Raw genomic sequence first — 18,089 nt, forward strand, 5'->3', positions numbered from 1 at the left:
CCAGCTTCTCGCCCTCACTGCCCATAGTGTAGATGCTTGTCATCTCAGCCTCTGTAATGTGCGGCCTCCCTGGATATGCCAGTGAAAGCGCTTGTTAATCCTCACAACCTTCTGGGCAAGATTAATGCATTGAGCTCTCGTGTGGCCCCTTGATGTAATGCTGGGCACACACCGGTTTTGTTCTGGTGCCAACCCAGTGACTGGTCGAGTTGCTCCTGGTTTGCATTGCTTGGCAAGATGAGATTTAGGCTTTCTGCCTTTGCCTTTCAAGCCTAACTGACTGGATATTCAGTTGTTTCCCTTCTACCCTTACTGGGTTCATTCTAAACTATGGCCAGAGAACACAGAACCTGCTGGGAATCCAGAGGAAAGAATAATTCAAAACAATAAGGTCAGTTTGATTATGTCCATTGTGTCATTATGGGCACTAGGGAAATAGCGTGCCTTCTTGGAGAGCTCCCAGTCTGACCATGGGAGGAGGACGTGGCTGGGTTTGTTGGCAGAGTGGGGAGCATGGCAAGAGGGGAGATCTAAGATGTAGGCCAGGGCAAGGCCTTGGAGGAGGGAACTAGAAATGTAAACTTGTTGCCAGTAGACAGCTTGAGGTGACATGATCAGACTGGCAGGGGAGTGAGGACAGGGCACAGACAGCTGCAGTGGCCCAGGAGCCAGCAAACAGAGCTGTAAAGAGGGAAGTCTGAGTGGGAGTTCTGTTGGAGGAGAAGGTATTTGAATTTGGTTTTGTATTTGTAGGTGTAGAGGCTTGTAGGGGCTTTGTGCTGGGAGAGAAGCTGAGCCCTGATTTTGGGGGGGGGCGGGGCGCTTCTCTGACTAGGGGTCCTAAAAGGCAGCCAGCCAGTCAGGCAGCGGCACAGGAGCCAGCAAACAGAGCTGTGAACAGGAGAGTTTGTCTTGTGGTGCTTGTTTGGGGTTTGTTTTTGCTGTGCGTGCTGGTGTTTGGGTGTGGTTTGTGCTTCCCAGATTAACAGGGTTTAGGTGGGAAGGCTATGACAGATACAGAGGCAGCAGTGGGAGTGACTCATGTAGTGGAAGACACAATGAGGATGACTGGATGTGGAAGCTGCAGTATGTCCATGATCCTGGAGGGGGCACCTGGTAAGAGTTTTGTCTGCATGAAATGCCATCTGATAGAGCTGATGGAGGAAAAGATCCGAGGTTTGGAGATGCAGATGGAAAGTCTGGTAGAGTTTAGGAAGGGGTTCGAGCAGATTATGGAGCAAAGATATGAGGCATCTGAAGGGAAAAGCTCAGACTTGCAGGTGGAATCAGGGCTGGGGAATTCTGAGGGGAGACTGGGTGAGGAAAGTGGTCAGTGGAAGCAGGTGACTAAAAGAACCAAGCAGAGGAAAAATAGAGCTCAAGAACAGGTTTGCAGAGTTGGAAAATGAAGAAGGGGCTCAGCAGGTAGTCACTGAAGGTGGAAGGGCAAGGAAGAAGAGAAGAGCAGCTAGTCCTGTAGGAAAAGGGGAAGAGTCAATGGAGATTACACCAAATATGAGCTCCAGGAGGATACGGGATGGGTTAAAGAGGATTACAAGGGAGAATAGGAATGGAAAGAACTTGCAGCCAGAAGGAACAGGGGATAGACTGGATAATAGCACCGTCACTAGGAAAAGGCAGGTCTATGTGATTTGGGACTCTTTAATGAGAAGTATAGATAGGCCTGTAACCAGAGCTGATCCAGAGAATAGGAGGGTGTGCTGTCTTCCAGGTGCTAAGATACGGGATGTAGACCTGAGGTTGAAAAGAATTCTAAAGGGAACAGGAAAGAATCCCCTAATTATCCTTCATGTGGGAACAAATGATACAGCTAGATTCTCGCTGGAAAGTATTAAGGGAGACTATGCTAGGCTGGGGAAGACGCTTAAGGAAATCGAGGCTCAGGTGATCTTTAGTGGGATTCTGCCTGTTCCTAGAGAAGGGCAACAAAGGTGTGACAAGATTATGACTGGTTTCAGAGTAACAGCCGTGTTAGTCTGTCTTTGCAAAAAGAAAAGGAGGACTTGTGGCACCTTAGAGACTAACCAATTTATTTGAGCATAAGCTTTCGTGGGCTAAAACCCACTTCATCAGATGCATGCAGTGGAAAATACAGTAGGAAAATATATATACACACAGAGAACATGAAAAAATGGGTGTTGCCATACCAACTGTAATGAGACTAATCAATTAAGGTGGGCTATTATCAGCAGGAGGAAAAAAACTTTTTATTATGACTATCAACAGATGGCTTAGGCAGTGGTGCTGTAAGGAGGCTTTGGGATGTATGGCCCCTGAGAGGCATTCATGGACAGAGGACAGTTCTCTCGGGATGGACTTCATCTGAGTAGGGAAGGAAATGGACTTCTAGGATGGAGGCTGGCACAACTGATGAAGAGAGCTTTAAACTAGGAATCTGGGGGAGATGGTTGGGAGATGTCCAGGTAATCTCCATGCCGGATTTTAGCATTGAGAGGAAAGAAAATGAAGTAAGAGTGGATACAGCCGTGGGTAGGAGGAAGGGCAGTGTAAATACCAGTCTAATAGGTTATACTGGCTGCAGAATGACCGGGCCTAATCGGGTACAGAACGTGAGCGAGGCCAAACAGCAAAAATTAAGATGTTTGTACACTAATGCGAGGAGCCTAGGTAACAAAATGGAGGAACTAGAGCTACTGGGGCAGGAAGTGAAACCAGCTATTCTAGGGAGAACAGAGACCGGGTGGAACAGTCGTCATGACTGGGCTACAGGTGTTGAAGGGTCTGTGCTGTTTAGGAAAGACCGAAATAAAGGTCAAGGTGGTGGAGTAGCACTGTGTATCAAGGATGAGATAGAATGTAAAGAAATAAGAAGCGATGAAATGGATATGACTGAGTCCGTCTGGGCAAAAATTAAATTGGGGAAGAAAACTATTCGAGCCTCCCCTGGGATAGTGCTTGGGGTGTGCTATAGACCGCCGGGGTCTAATTTGGATATGGATAGAGCCCTTTTTAATGTTTTTAATAAAGTAAATACTAATGGAAACTGTGTGATCATGGGAGACTTTAACTTCCCAGATATAGACTGGAGGATGAGTGCTAGTAATAATAATAGGGCTCAGATTTTCCTAGATGCGATAGCTGATGGATTCCTTCAGCAAGTAGTTGCTGAACCGACTAGAGGGGATGCCATTTTAGATTTGGTTTTGGTGAGTAGTGAGGACCTCATAGAAGAAATGGTTGTAGGGGATAGTCTTGGCTCAAGTGATCATGAGCTAATTCAGTTCAAACTGAACGGAAGGATTAACAAAAATAAATCTGCAACTAGGGTTTTTGATTTCAAAAGGGCTGACTTTCAAAAATTAAGGATATTAGTTAAGGAAGTGGATTGGACTGAAGAATTTATAGATCTAAAGGTAGAGGAGGCCTGGGATTATTTTAAATCAAAGCTGCAGAAGCTATTGGAAGCCTGCATCCCAAGAAAGGGGGAAAAAATCATAGGCAGGAGTTGTAGACCAAGCTGGATGAGCAAGCATCTCAGAGAGGTGATTAAGAAAAAGCAGAAAGCATACAGGGAGTGGAAGAAGGGAGGGATCAGCAAGGAAAGCTACCTTATTGAGGTCAGAACGTGTAGGGATAAAGTGAGACAGGCTAAAAGTCGAGTTGGACCTTGCAAAGGGAATTAAAACCAATAGTAAAAGGTTCTATAGTCATATAAATAAGAAGAAAACAAAGAAAGAAGAAGTGGGACCGCTAAACACTGAGGATGGAGTGGAGGTCAAGGATAATCTAGGCATGGCCCAATATCTTAACAAATACTTTGCCTCAGTCTTTAATAAGACTAAAGAGGATCTTAGGGATAATGGTAGCATGACAAATGGGAATGAGGATATGGAGGTAGACATTACCATATTTGAGGTAGAAGCGAAACTCAAACAGCTTAATGGGACTAAATCGGGGGGCCCAGATAATCTTCATCCAAGAATATTAAAGGAATTGACACATGAAATTGCAAGCCCATTAGCAAGAATTTTTAATGAATCTGTAAACTCAGGGGTTGTACCGTATGATTGGAGAATTGCTAACATAGTTCCTATTTTTAAGAAAGGGAAAAAAAGTTATCCGGGTAACTATAGGCCTGTTAGTTTGACATCTGTAGTATGCAAGGTCTTGGAAAAAATTTTGAAGGAGAAAGTAGTTAAGGACATTGAAGTCAATGGTAAATGGGACAAAATACAACATGGTTTTACAAAAGGTAGATCGTGCCAAACCAACCTGATCTCCTTTGAGAAAGGAACAGATTTTTTAGACAAAGGAAACACAGTGGATCTAATTTACCTAGATTTTAGTAAGGCATTTGATACGGTGCCACATGGGGAATTATTAGTTAAATTGGAAAAGGTGGGGATCAATAGGAAAATTGAAAGGTGGATAAGGAACTGGTTAAAGGGGAGACTACAACGGGTCCTACTGAAAGGTGAACTGTTAGGCTGGAGGGAGGTTACTAGTGGAGTTCCTCAAGGATCGGTTTTGGGACCAATCTTTTTATTACTGACCTTGGCACAAAAAGTGGGAGTGTGCTAACAAAGTTTGCGGATGATACAAAGCTGGGAGGTATTGCCAATTTAGAGAAGGACAGGGATATCTTACAAAAAGATCTGAATGACCTTATAAACTGAAATAATAGTAATAGGATGAAATTTAATAGTGAGAAGTGTAAGGTCATGTATTTAGGGATTAATAACAAGAAGTTTAGTTATAAGCTAGGGACGCATCAATTAGAAGTAACGGAGGAGGAAAAGGACCTTGGAGTATTGGTTGATCATAGGATGACTATGAGCTGCCAATGTGATATGGCTGTGAAAAAAGCTAATGCGGTCTTGGGATGCATCAGGAGAGGTATTTGCAGTAGGGATAAGGAGGTCTTAGTACCGTTATACAAGGCACTGGTGAGACCTCATCTGGAATAGTGTGTGCAGTTCTGGTCTCCCATGTTTAAGAAGGATGAATTCAAACTGGAACAGGTACAGAGAAGGGCTACTAGGATGATCCGAGGAATGGAAAACTTGTCTTATGAAAAGAGACTCAAGGAGCTTGGCTTGTTTAGCCTAATGAAAAGAAGGTTGAGGGGAGATATGATTGCTCTCTATAAATATATCAGAGGGATAAATACCGGAGAGGGAGAGGAATTATTTAAGCTCAGTACCAATGTGGACACAAGAACAAATGGATATAAACTGGCCACCAGGAAATTTAGACTAGAAATTAGACGAAGGTTTCTAACCATCAGAGAAGTGAAGTTTTGGACTAGCCTTCCAAGGGAAGCAGTGGGGGCAAAAGATCTATCTGGCTTTAAGATTAAACCAGATAAGTTTATGGAGGAGATGGTATAATGGGATAACATGGTTTTGGTAATTAAATATTCATGGTAAATAGGCCCAATGGCCTGTGATGGGATATTAGATGGGGTTGGATCTGAGTTACCCAGGAAAGAATTTTCTGTAGTATCTGGCTGATGAATCTTGCCCATATGCTCAGGGTTTAGCTGATCGCCATATTTGGGGTCGAGAAGGAATTTTCCTCCAGGGCAGATTGGAAGAGGCCCTGGAGGTTTTTCGCCTTCCTCTGTAGCATGGGGCACGGGTCACTTGCTGGAGGATTCTCTGCTCCTTGAAGTCTTTAAACCACAATTTGAGGACTTCAATAGCTCAGACATAGGTGAGAGGTTTTTCGCAGGGGTAGGTGGGTGAAATTCTGTGGCCTGCGTTGTGCAGGAGGTCAGACTAGATGATCATAGTGGTCCCTTCTGACCTAAATATCTATGAATCTATGAATCCAGGTGGGATGTGTCCAGGTTGGGGACAAGCAGTTAGCCATTGGCACAGAAAAAAAGGGTCTCATATTTTGGTATGTTGTAAAGAAACTCGGAAGATTTGGCAATGCCTTAGCTGTGAGGGGGAGGAGTCAGACATGAACTCTGAACTGGGGTGTCAGCAATGACACTAGTCTGGAAGGAGAGGTGTTAGGAGAGGAAGAGTTGGCTTTAAGCCGTATTAAGCTGGAGCTGTTGGTAACCATTCAGGAGAGCGAGCCTGGGGCGCAGGGCTGCACACAGGGAAGCAGGTCTGTGACCTGTCAGCTTGGAGAAGACAGTTAAGTTAACATGAGCAAGTGCGGCCATGTAGGCTAAACTGCTAAAGGGCAGAAAGGGCCAAGGACAGAGTCTGAAGGATCCGGACAGAGCAGGGAAAGGGGCAGCAGCAGGAGACACGGAAGGAGCATTCTTGGAGGCGGGAGGACAGCATTCCAAGGAGGAGGGAACAATAGTCACAGAAGCAGCAGAAAGTCTGAAATTCAGCCAAGTCAGCAAGATCCTGGGCAGAAGCACGAGGGTTCAGCAAGTGGAGAGGGCTTCAGGAGGGAGTTGATAGTGGTTATGAGGCAATGGGGGTGTAGCCTGGGACTCAATAAGGGGGAAGTAGGGCTGCTTTGTGAGGAAGTCAGCAGAATCATAGAATATCAGGGTTGGAAGGGACCTCAGGAGGTCATCTAGTCCAACCCCCTGCTCAAAGCAGGACCAATCCCCAATTTTTGCCCCAGATCCCTAAATGGCCCCCTCAAGGATTGAGCTCACAACCCTGGGTTTAGCAGGCCAATGCTCATACCATGGAGCTATCCCTTAAGGAGGAGAAGATGAGTTTGTGGTGAAGGAAGCCCCGGTGGCCCATGGAGACTCTTCGGGGCTGCTCAGCTGTTCAGGAATAAGAGTGGGGGAAGCAAATGCTGGATGTAAACCAAGGCAGAGGGTCAGTGGGGAGGAAGAGCAAAAGAGTGGCTTGGAGGAGAGTGTGGAACAGAGGGTGTCAAGTCCAGTCAGAGATGAGGAAGCAGGGAGCCATGGGCAAGGGTGCAGTTACGAGCAGCAACAAAATTAGATATTGCTCGATTGAAGGTTATGGAAGGGCCAGCTGGGAGGTAGAGAGCAGGGTGGGAGTGGGCAGTATTCAAGGAAATAAAGTGGTGATCAAAAGTGGAAAAGATCACTGCCATGTGAAGACAACCAAGTCCAGGGAGTGGCACTGGTGGAGTGTGTGTGCAGTGGGAGAGTTAATGCAGTCTGCAGGTCAAACAGTAAGGTAAGGGCAGAGGCTAGAGGTTGGGTGAGCGATCAGCATGAAAATTGAAGTAATTGACAATATGATGAAGAGAGAGAGCCATGTGTCGAAATCAGGCAGGAAGAGGGTGTGAGGGATGTGGGTGAGATTATGAAGTTGGTTTCTCTGTGACAATGAATGTTTGGCCCAATGTCTCTGGGTTTTAGAGGTGCAAACTGTGATGTCTCACCTGTATGTACCAGCAAGAACGTGGTCACAATCTATCAGTACAAACTTCTCCAGAACTTGACCTGCAAATTTCTTGCCTGCTTTACTGTAATATGTGTCTCCACTCACACACCGCACTCGCATGTTCTGAAATCAGAGGATGAAATACGCATTGAGCCAGATTGAATAGAGAAAGCTAAATCTTTTCTTTCTTAACAGATTTCTTTACGTATGATAACCTGAGCAACAAGCTATCTGACAGTGACCCCCGGTCCTGAAAGGAGGGAAGCAGCAAGGCATCGAGTGTTTTCTGGCTACTGCGTTCCCTACAGTAACAGAGTTTTCTATCAAACTGCCTGCTGCTTGAGGATCATTTAATGAAATAAAAATACAAAAAATCAATGTGGTGTTATTAGCACCTTATACCACAGGTTATACAAGATCTTGGCATGAAGAATTTGTCCTTCTAGATCATTTATAGAAGTTATAAATCGATATAGTTTCTACCACATCATTTATACAATTATCGAATAGCACTGGCCTAAGAACCCACCCCTGCAGAACCCACCAGAAAGACACCATTAGTTGATGATTCCTCATTCACAGCTACATTTTGAGATCTCTCCGTTAGTCAGCTTTTTAATCCATTTAATATATACCATACAGATTCCGGGTAGTGTTAGGGTTTTGTTAGTCATGCAGTACAAACGCCTTTGTCATAAATATAAAGGGAAGGGTAAACCCCTTTAAAATCCCTCCTGGCCAGAGGAAAAATCCTCCCACCTGTAAAGGGTTAAGAAGCTAAAGGTAACCTCACTGGCACCTGACCAAAATGACCAATGAGGAGACAAGATACTTTCAAAAGCTGGGAGGAGGGAGAGAAACAAAGGGTCTGTGTGTCTGTCGGTATGCTGCTTTTGCCGGGGATAGAACAGGAATGGAGTCTTAGAACTTTTAGTAAGTAATCTAGCTAGGTATGCGTTAGATTATGATTTCTTTAAATGGCTGAGAAAAGAATTGTGCTTAATAGAATGACTATTTCTGTCTGTGTGTCTTTTTTGTGACTTAAGGTTTTGCCTAGAGGGATTCTCTATGTTTTGAATCTAATTACCCTGTAAGGTATCTACCATCCTGATTTTACAGAGGTGATTCCTTTACTTCTATTTACTTCTATTTCTATTAAAAGTCTTCTTGTAAGAAAACTGAATGCTTTTTCATTGTTCTCAGATCCAAGGGTTTGGGTCTGTGGTCACCTGTGCAAATTGGTGAGGATTTTTACCAAACCTTTCCCAGGAAGTGGGGTGCAAGGGTTGGGAGGATTTTGGGGGGAAAGACGTGTCCAAACTACGTTTCCCAGTAAACCCAGTTAGAGTTTGGTGGTGGCAGTGGATATTCCAAGGACAAAGGATAAAATTAATTTGTACCTTGGGGAAGTTTTAACCTAAGCTGGTAAAAGTAAGCTTAGGAGGTTTTCATGCAGGTCCCCACATCTGTACCCTAGAGTTCAGAGTGGGGGAGGAACCTTGACAGCCTTACATAATTCTAACTGTATTATTTCACAGTTACCTTTATCAGCATGACTTGTAATCTTGTCAGACAACATTATTAGGGTTATTAGCTGCCTCACCAGAGTGAAACTGTCCTGAGCCTAACCACATTTCTAGCTTGCACAGGGTACTTTGGTGATCCTTCATAAAATCAAAGACGTGTAGGACTGGAGGTCAAATAGTCAAATAGTTCAGTCCCCTGCATTCAAGGCAGGACTAAGTAATAACTGGACCATCCCTGACAGGTGTTTGTCTAACCTGCTCTTAAAAACCTTCAATGACAGAGATTCCACAACCTCCCTGGGCAATTTATTCCAGTGCTTAACCACCCTGACAGGAAGTTTTTCCAAATGTCCAACCTAAACCACCCTTGCTGCAATTTAAGCCAATTGCTTCTTGTCCTGTCCTCAGAGGTTAAGCACAACAATTTTTCACCCTCCTCCTTGTAAACAAACTTTTATGTACCTGAAAACTTATGTCCCCTCTCAGGTTTCTCTTCTCCAGACTAAACAAACCCAAGTTTTTCAATCTTCCCTCATAGGTCATGTTTTCTAGAATTTTAATAATTTTTGTTGCTCTTCTCTGGACTTTCTCCAATTTGTCACATCTTTCCTGAAATGTGGCACCCAGAACTGGACACAATACTCTAGTTGAGGCCTTATCAGTGAGGAGTGGAGCAGAAGAATTACTTGTTGGGTCTTGCTTATAAGACTCCTGCTAATACATCCCAGAATGATGTTCTCTTGTTTTGCTCCAGTGTTACACTGGAGACTCATATTTAGCTTGTGATCCACTATGACCCCCAGATCCCTTTCTGCAGGACTCCTTCCTAGGCAGTCGTTTCCCATTCTGTATGCGTGCAATTGATTGTTCCTTCCTATGTGGAGTACTTTGCATTTGTCCTTATTGAATTTCATCCTATTTACTTCAGACCATTTCTCCAGGTCATTTTGAATTTTAATCCTATTCTCCAAAGCACTTGCAACCCCTCCCAGCTTGGTATCATCTGCAAACTTTATAAGTGTACTCTCTATGCCATTATCTAAAACACTGATGAAGATATTGAACAGAACTGGACCCAGAACTGATCCCTGCGGGAACCCACTTGTTATGCCCTTCCAGCATGACTGTGAACCACTGACAACTACTCTCTAGGAACGGTTTTCCAACCAGTTATGTACCCACCTTATAGTAGCTTAATCTAGGTTGCATTTCCCTAGTTTGTTTATGAGACGGTCATGTTAGACAGTAGCAAAAGCGTTACTAAAGTCAAGATATACCATATCTACCGCTTCCCCCCACCCACAAGTCTTGTTACCCTCTTACAGCCTTGGTTATGCTATAGAGTGACCCCAGCACACACCCAGGTCTTCCCCCAGAAATGTATGTCCTGTACGACCCAGCCCTCTCCTGGACAGTACAAATATATTGTGAGCTAGTAGTAATGGAGGATTTTAACTTCCCTGATATCTGTTGGAAGATTATTACAGCAAAACATAATATGTCCTGCACATTCTTAGCAGGTTTAAGAGGATAACTTTCTGAATCATAAAGTTGGGGAAACAGCTAGGGGGTCATTCATTTTGGATCTGGTTTTGACCAACAGGGATGAATTAGTTGTGAACGTGAAGGTGGTCGGGAACTTGGAAGGAACTGATCATCATGTGATAGAATTCAAGATCCTGTGGAAAGGAGGGCATGAGAACAGCAAAACAAGGACACTGGACTTCAGAAAGGCAGATTTCAACCAACTAAGAAATGGTAGGCAAGGCCCTATGGAAAGATCAGTTGGGAAGAAAAGGAGTCGAAGGAGGCTGGTAGTTCTTAAAAGATGTAATACTGGCGGCTGAACATCATGCAGTTCCAATGCAGAGGAAAGATAAGAAGATCTGCAGGAGGCCAATGTGGCTGCACAAGGAGCTTTCCAGCTATCTAAAACCCAAAGCCAGTTTTACTAAGAACAAACCATGCCAGATCAGCTTGATTTCCCTTTTTGACAGGGTAACTGGCCTGGTGGACAGGGGGAATGTGGTGGTCATAATATACGTGGACTTCAGCAAGGCTTTTGACACAGTCCCATATGACAGTCTCATAAGTAAGCTGGAGAAATGCAGGCTCAGCGGAACTACATACATAATGCATGGATATATACATCATGGATACATAATTGGTTTAAATAACCTCAAACAAAGTAACTATTAATGGAATTATGTCAGACTGGAGGAAGGCTTCAAGCGGGGTTCTAGAGGGATCTGTTCTGGGTCCAGTGTTATTTAACGTCTAAAATTCAGAGGGTTCTTGATAAATTGGAGAACTAGGCTATAGACAACAAAATGAAATTAAAAAAGGATAAATGGAAGGTGCTACACTTACAGAAGAAAAACCGAATGCACAAATACAGAATGGGGGGAAACGGGCTTGGCAGCAGCACTGCTGAGAAGGATTGGGGAGTTGTGGTGGCTCACAACCTCAGCGTGAGTCCGCAAATGCAATTTTGGGCTCCATTATTAAGAGGCATAGCATGCAAATCACGGGAGGTGATAGTACCGCTTTACTCAGTGCTGATTAGGCCTCAGCTGGAGCATCGTGTCCAGTTTTGGTCACTAATATATAAAAAGGATGAAGAGAAACTGGAAAGAATCCAGAAGCAAGCGACAGAGATGATCAAAGGGATGGAATACAGCCATATGAGCAAAGGCTGAAGGAACTGGGCATGTTTAATTTGGAAACGAGGAGATTAAGGGGGGACATGCTAGTGGTCTTCAGATACTTGAAAGGCTGCCATAAAACGGATGGAGAAAAGTTGTTCTCTCTTGCCACAGAGGGCAGGCCAAGAGGCAACGGGCTCAAACCACAGCAGAGCAGATTTAGATTAAATCTCAGGTAAAAACCTCCTAACTGTAAGAACAGGAGGACAATGGAAGAGACGCCTTGGGCGGTCCTGGAATCTCCTTTGCAGGAGGTTTTCCAAAGGAGGCTGGAGAGCATCTGTCTTGGATGGTTTAGATTCAACAAATCCTGCATCTTGGCAGGGGTTAGACTAGTTGACCCCTTCGGTCCCTTCTAGCCCTGTGGTTCTATGATTAAGTCAGTTATTCCTAGGGGAATAATATGCCAGTTTGTTATTTTAAATAGTTGTCCAGACACTTCAGCTGAAACATACTGGATTAGATAAAACAATAAAACAAATTTATTAACTACAAAGAGATTGATTTTAAGTGAATACAGGTAATGAGGCATAAGTCAGAAATTGTTCTAAGAAAATAAAGATAAAACACTTACTAGTGCCTAATTTAACAAACTATATTAGATTCAAAGCAAAGTTTTCTCACCACATGTTTTCAAGCAGTCCTACCAACCAAACTTTTTAGGTGAAGGCCCCTCCCACAGAGATAAAGGGCTGCTTTCTTTGTCTCCTCAGGTGCCGTTAACATGATGTGCAGGGAGAGAGAGCGTGGTGCCTTGGGATCTCTGCCACTTCTTTTTATAGTCCTGTCCCTGCTTTGAGAAGCATTTCCATCTGGGAGCAAGGCAACAGGCAGTCTGTGTGGAAAGAAACTCCATGCTGTTTCTTTGCTAAGATGTAGATTTTTGCCCCTGCCAAAAAAATGGCCACTGAGGCCAGGTCTACACCACAGATATATAGAACTACGTCGCTCCGTGGTGTGAAAAATCCACCCCCCTCAACCTCACCCCTCGTGTAGACTGCGCTGTGGGGAGGGCTTCTCCCGTTGACATAGCTCCTGCCTTTGTGGAGGTGGATTAACTACACCGACGGGAGAAGCTCTCCAGTCATCAGAACATAAGAACGGCCAGACTGGGTCAGACCAAAGGTCCATCTAGCCCAGTAGCCTGTCTACCGACAGTGGCCAATGCCAGGTGCCCCAGAGGGAGTGAACCTAACAGGCAATGATCAAGTGATCTCTCTCCTGCCATCCATCACCAGCCTCTAACAAACAGAGGCTAGGGACACCCTTCCTTGCCCATCCTGCCTAATAACCATTAATGGACTTAAACTCCATGAATTTATCCAGTTCTCTTTTAAACCCGGTTATAGTCCTAGCCTTCACAACCTCCTCAGGCAAGGAGTTCCACAGGTTGCCTGTGCACTGAGTGAAGAAGAACTTCCTTTTATTTGTTTTAAACCTGCTGCCCATTAATTTCATTTGATGGCCCCTAGTTCTTATATTATGGGAACAAGTAAATAACTTTTCCTTATTCACTTTCTCCACACCACTCATGATTTTATAGACCTCTCTCATATCCCTCCTTCGCCTCCTCTTTTCCAAGCTGAAAAGTCCTGGCCTCTTTAATCTCTCCTCATATGGGACCTGCTCCAAACCCCTACTCATTTTAGTTGCCCTTCTCCGAACCTTTTTGGCATAGCAGTATCTTTACTAAAGTGGTTTTGCTGCGGCACTGTATGTGAAGACAAGCTCTTAGCAGATAATGGTCCATCAGTCTTGTTTACGCCTGCCTGAGGTATCAGCTTGCCCTCTGTCTCTGAGGAACTGGGTTAGCCACTCCCCAGACTTATCTGGAAAACATATTTTTAGTCAGCTTATGATTATAACTCCACATATAATGCTGCTATGTGCATTTTGCCTTGATATTATTGATCAACATATTATGAGTTTTTAAATGACACCTCACAAGGCATACCTTGTACAAACATTATTACAATAGGGTGTGTGAACACAGGGGTATATTCTGTCATACATACCAATTGCATTAACTTTGTACACCACCTAAAGGAATGCTGCAAACTTACTGGGAAATGGTCCTTGTTAAGAGCCATTTTACTGCACATCTCTATAAAATACTTTAAGTACTTCTCATCAAGGATCAGGTAAACAGGGACACGTCGCCTGCTTGAAGCTTCCATCAGGTCACAGAGTATCTCCATGTCTGTGAAGAGATCCATGACGACCGCGATCACCTAGCCAGAAAACAAACAAGAAGGCCCAACTGAAGGAGCATTCCAAGATGGACACGGCTGTGGTAGGTAACTTCCCAGCCGAAAAGGGGAGGAAGCAACACCTCAGAGACCTGAATGCCATAAAATATAAGGACTCAGGGCTGATGTACACTGGAAAGTTAAGTTGACCTAGCTACATCACTCAGGTAATTAAACCATGTAAGTCCTAGTGTAAACAGCGCTAGGTTGACAGAAGAATTCTTCCATAGATCTAGCTACCACCTCTTGGAGAGGTGGATTATTACAATGATGGAAAAACTCCTTCCATTGCTGTAGTAAGCATCTACACTACAGCACTGCAGCTGTGCCATGCTAATGTTTCTAGGATAGAGGTACCCTTGGAGTACTAAAGTACTAAATAGTGGAGTGCCAGGGGGACAGGTCCTAGCACTTCTCTCTATCCACCTGGAGGCAGGATGTTGAGGGCCTCACACAGGGCTGCAGGCTGTTGCCAAGCCTTGACTGTCTTTCAATTCATAATAAAGAACCTGGACTTGGTATCAGCAAGAGGGAGCAGCAAGGTGGCAGCATTACCATGCTCATCCCCACAGTATACTTAGGACTGCAGCATAGTTTGGCTAGAAAAACTGTGAGAAAATTCAGAGGGACCTAACCAAGGTAGGGGAATGGATAGCATGGCAGCAGATGAAAATACTGTGGATAAGTATACAGTAATAACAGTAAAAAGAACCATTTGAATTGCTCCGACATATTGTAGGGTTCTAAATTAACTGTAACCCACCAGAAAAAGACCTCATTCCATGAAGAGCTCAGCTCAGTATGCCTTGGCAGCCAAAAAAGAAATAAAACATTAGGGTGCATAAGGAATTGGATAAAAAATAATATGGGAAATATCATGCCATTCTATAAATGAATGGCACACCCATCCCTGTGTTAGTATGTGCATTCTGGTCACCCCATCTCAGAAAGTACGTAGCAGACAGAACGGTTCAGAGGTGAGCAAAGAATGATGGAAGGTTTGGGAAAGAGAGAAAGATTGAAAAGACTGGGAATGTTTAGATTAGGAAGCAGACAGATAAGAGGGAATGTTAGACGACTTGGAGAAGGTGAATTGAGAACTGCTATTTAACACAGAGAAAGGGGATAACTCAATGAAATTGAAAAGCACAATATTTAAGAATGATAAAAGGAAATACTTTTTACGCAATGCAGAACTAGCCTGTGAAACTCATTGCCACAAGATATCATGAGGCCAAGAGCTTAGCAAGATTCAGAAAAGGACGGGACATTCATCCAGTCAGTGTTTCTCAAACTGACCTAGATGAACTGGGGGTCCCCGAGGGTACTCCAGGGGGGTCCATGGACACCACTGATCAACTCCTTCCCCCTCCCTTCCTCCCTCCCAGTGCCTCCTTCACACTCGGGAACAGCTGTTCCCCGGCACGAAGGAGGTGCTGGGAGGGAGGGGGAGGAGCGGGGATCCTGGCTCCTCACTGCTCCCAGATGTGGCCAGCATGTCGCTGCAGCCCGGGGAGCAGGGGGTCTCTGTGTGTTGCTCCCGGCCCAAGTGCCGACTCTGCAGCTTCCATTGGCTGGGAACTGCAGCCAATGGGAGCTCTGGGGGCAGGAGCAGCGTGTGGAGACCCTCTGGCCCCCCACTCCTAGGAGCCACTGTCAGAAGTATTTGCTGGTCGATTTTGGGAGCTGCCCAAGGTAAGCGCCCCCCCCCCCTGTCCTCTCCCGCACCCCAACCCCCTACCCCAGCCCTGAGTTCCATCCAGCACCCAAAGTCCCTCCCAGAGCCCACATTACCTCCCACACCCAAACTCCTAGCCCAGAGCCCAACCCGCTCACCCCCTCATGCACCGCAAACCCCTGCCCCAGCCTAGTGAAAGTGAGTGAGGGTGGGGGAGAGCGAGCGACAGGAGGAGGGGAGATTGAGTGAGCGGGGGCATGGCCTCGGGGAAGAGGGTGGGACAGGGGCTGAGCGGGGGGCCTTGGGGGGTTCCTGAAAATTTTTAAATCAAAATGGGTGTCCTCGGGTTGTTAAAGTTTGAGAACTGCTGATCTAGGTAATAAAGATATCTGCAGGTACATTATATAGGATAAAAGTATATAAACCCTCCAGCTTCAGAGCAAAAAAAACCCAACCACTGACTGACAGGGTCAACTTCCCCCATGGACATGTTGGTGCATAACTGTCTGACAAAGCACAGAATAGTCAGGTAACACTCGTGTGGGAGTGCAAACCCCTGCTCTGCCTGATTTGGAGCAGGGCTTGAACCTGCATCTCTCACATATTACATGAGTGCCCTGACTGCCAGGCTATTGTCTACTCTGGGCTCATAGGCTGATTTTTCATGAACATTTCTAAAGGCCTTGGTTTCATTACACATTGTGGCGGACATCTTCACACTTTTCACAGACCAGATATTCTTGCTTTCTGGCCAGCCCCAGTGATGAGCTGCCAAAATCTTAACAACCGGTTCCCTCCTCACCCCGTGAGGGGGTTGTGGCCCACCCCTGCCCCATCCAACCCCCCACGTTCCTTGACGCCCCTCCCCCTGGGACCCCTGCCCCATCCATCCCCCTCCCCTCTCCCCTGACTGCCCCCAGAACCGGGCAGGAGAGTCTCGTGGGCCACCATAGTGGGTGCCCACCCTGACCCTAAGAGCCAGAGGGACCTGCCGGGGGGTGAGGTGGGGAGTCCTGGCATTGCTTACCTGGTGCAGCTCCCAGGAAGCATCCGGTAGGTCCCTCTGGCTCCTAGGGGTGGGGTAGCTGTAGCTGGCGGGGAGTGGTCACTCCCCCCCGATCACATCAAAAGTGGCACCTTAGGCACCGACTCCGTGGGTGCTCCAGCCCCGGAGCACCCACGGGGAAAATTTGGTGGGTACAGAGCACCCACCAGCAGCTCCCTGCCCCGCACCCAGCCCCAGCTCACCTCACCTCCGCTCCGCCTCCTCCCCTGAACGTGCTGCCCCGCTCTGCTTCTCCGCCCCGGCTTCCCACGAATCAGCTGTTCACGTGGGAAGCCTGGGAGGGGCTGAAAAGCAAGTGGCACCTTTGCCCTCAGGCCCAGGGAGGCAGAGGCAGAGGCGAGCTGGGGCGGGGAGCAGTTCCCCTGCACCCCCCGGGTTACCTGCTGCTGCGTGGGTGGCCCTCCTCACGCCCCTCCCCGCCCCGCCCTAGCTTACCTCCGCTCCGCCTCCCTGGGCCTGAGCACGAAACTGCCGCTTGCTTCTCAGCCCTCCCAGGATTCCCACGTGAACAGCTGATTCACGGGAAACTCGGGGGGCAGAGAAGCAGAGCGGGGCAGCGCGTTCAGGGAAGGAGGCGGAGGCAGAGCGTAGGTGAGCTGGGGCCGGGCATGGGGCGGAGAGCTGCCAGTGGGTGCTCTGCACCCACCAAATTTTCCCCATGGGTGCTCCAGCCCTGGAGCACCCACGGAGTTGATGCCTAAGGCGCCCCTTTTGGCCAGTTGAATTTAGAAGCCCTTTTAACGACCAGTTCTAGCGAACCAGTGCGAACCGGCTCCAGCTCACCACTGGCCAGCCCTAATGGGAAGCCACATCAAGGGGTGCACGTCCTGCTGTCATAGCTTGTGGGGGGTGATGGTCCAGTCTCTAGACAATCTCTGTTATTCACCAGGCCCTGGGCTTAGTTTTTTCAAGACTAAACCAAACAACCCCATGATTCTCAGAGTAGGCCTTTGGGCTCCAGCACCCTGTTTCTCTCTATGGCTCTACTGACTTCAGACTCTTGTTAGGGACTTCAGGGAGCAATGCAGCTAGTATCTACAGCAACACAGGGTAGCATGTGTTAGTCAGCTGGAATACAGTATTGGCAAGTCCTTCAGTCAGCATGGAAAAGCCAAGCTTAAGTCCGCGTCCATATTGGCTGAAGCAACTGCCTCGTTATTCCATGGTCTCCCAGAATCCATCTCCGCTGATGTCTCTCTGACTCTGTGTGCAAAGAGTAAAATGATACCCAGTCACTGTTCCATCCTCCATAGCCAAAACACTACAGTCCTCTGGGCCTTCACATCTCTCACCTCCGCTGGGCAAGACAAGAACTAACCCTGCACCCCCTGTAATAGTCTGGACAGGTCCTAATCCCACTCCCACACCTGTTAATTCACAAAGAGTGAAGCTGAATGCAGGTTAAGTAGAACTTTATGAAACCCCATGTATTGCTCTGCCCATGTGGCTGAGTTGCTTCCAGCCCAACTCCTCACCTTCCCTGTTCCCTTGTCTCGTCAATAATAGTCCCTTCCAGGGAACACTGGCCCTCTGACTCCAG

At 46.4% G+C, this 18,089-nt stretch overlaps 1 protein-coding gene across 1 annotated transcript in view; it reads right to left on the bottom strand.

Annotated features, from left to right (window-relative positions):
- The window catches only part of FAM83C (family with sequence similarity 83 member C), a 35,954-nt gene that overhangs the window by 4,594 nt on the left and 13,271 nt on the right, over nt 1-18,089 (bottom strand). Inside the window, exons 2-3 of the mRNA XM_073310047.1 lie at nt 13,620-13,787; nt 7,324-7,448 (exon numbers count right to left, since the gene is read on the bottom strand). Coding sequence (XP_073166148.1) covers nt 7,324-7,448; nt 13,620-13,787 — 293 coding nt within the window. The remainder of the gene's footprint in view (nt 1-7,323; nt 7,449-13,619; nt 13,788-18,089) is intronic.

The sequence above is a fragment of the Lepidochelys kempii genome, chromosome 13 (genome assembly GCF_965140285.1).
Source record: "Lepidochelys kempii isolate rLepKem1 chromosome 13, rLepKem1.hap1, whole genome shotgun sequence".
In the NCBI taxonomy this organism is placed as follows: domain Eukaryota; kingdom Metazoa; phylum Chordata; order Testudines; family Cheloniidae; genus Lepidochelys; species Lepidochelys kempii.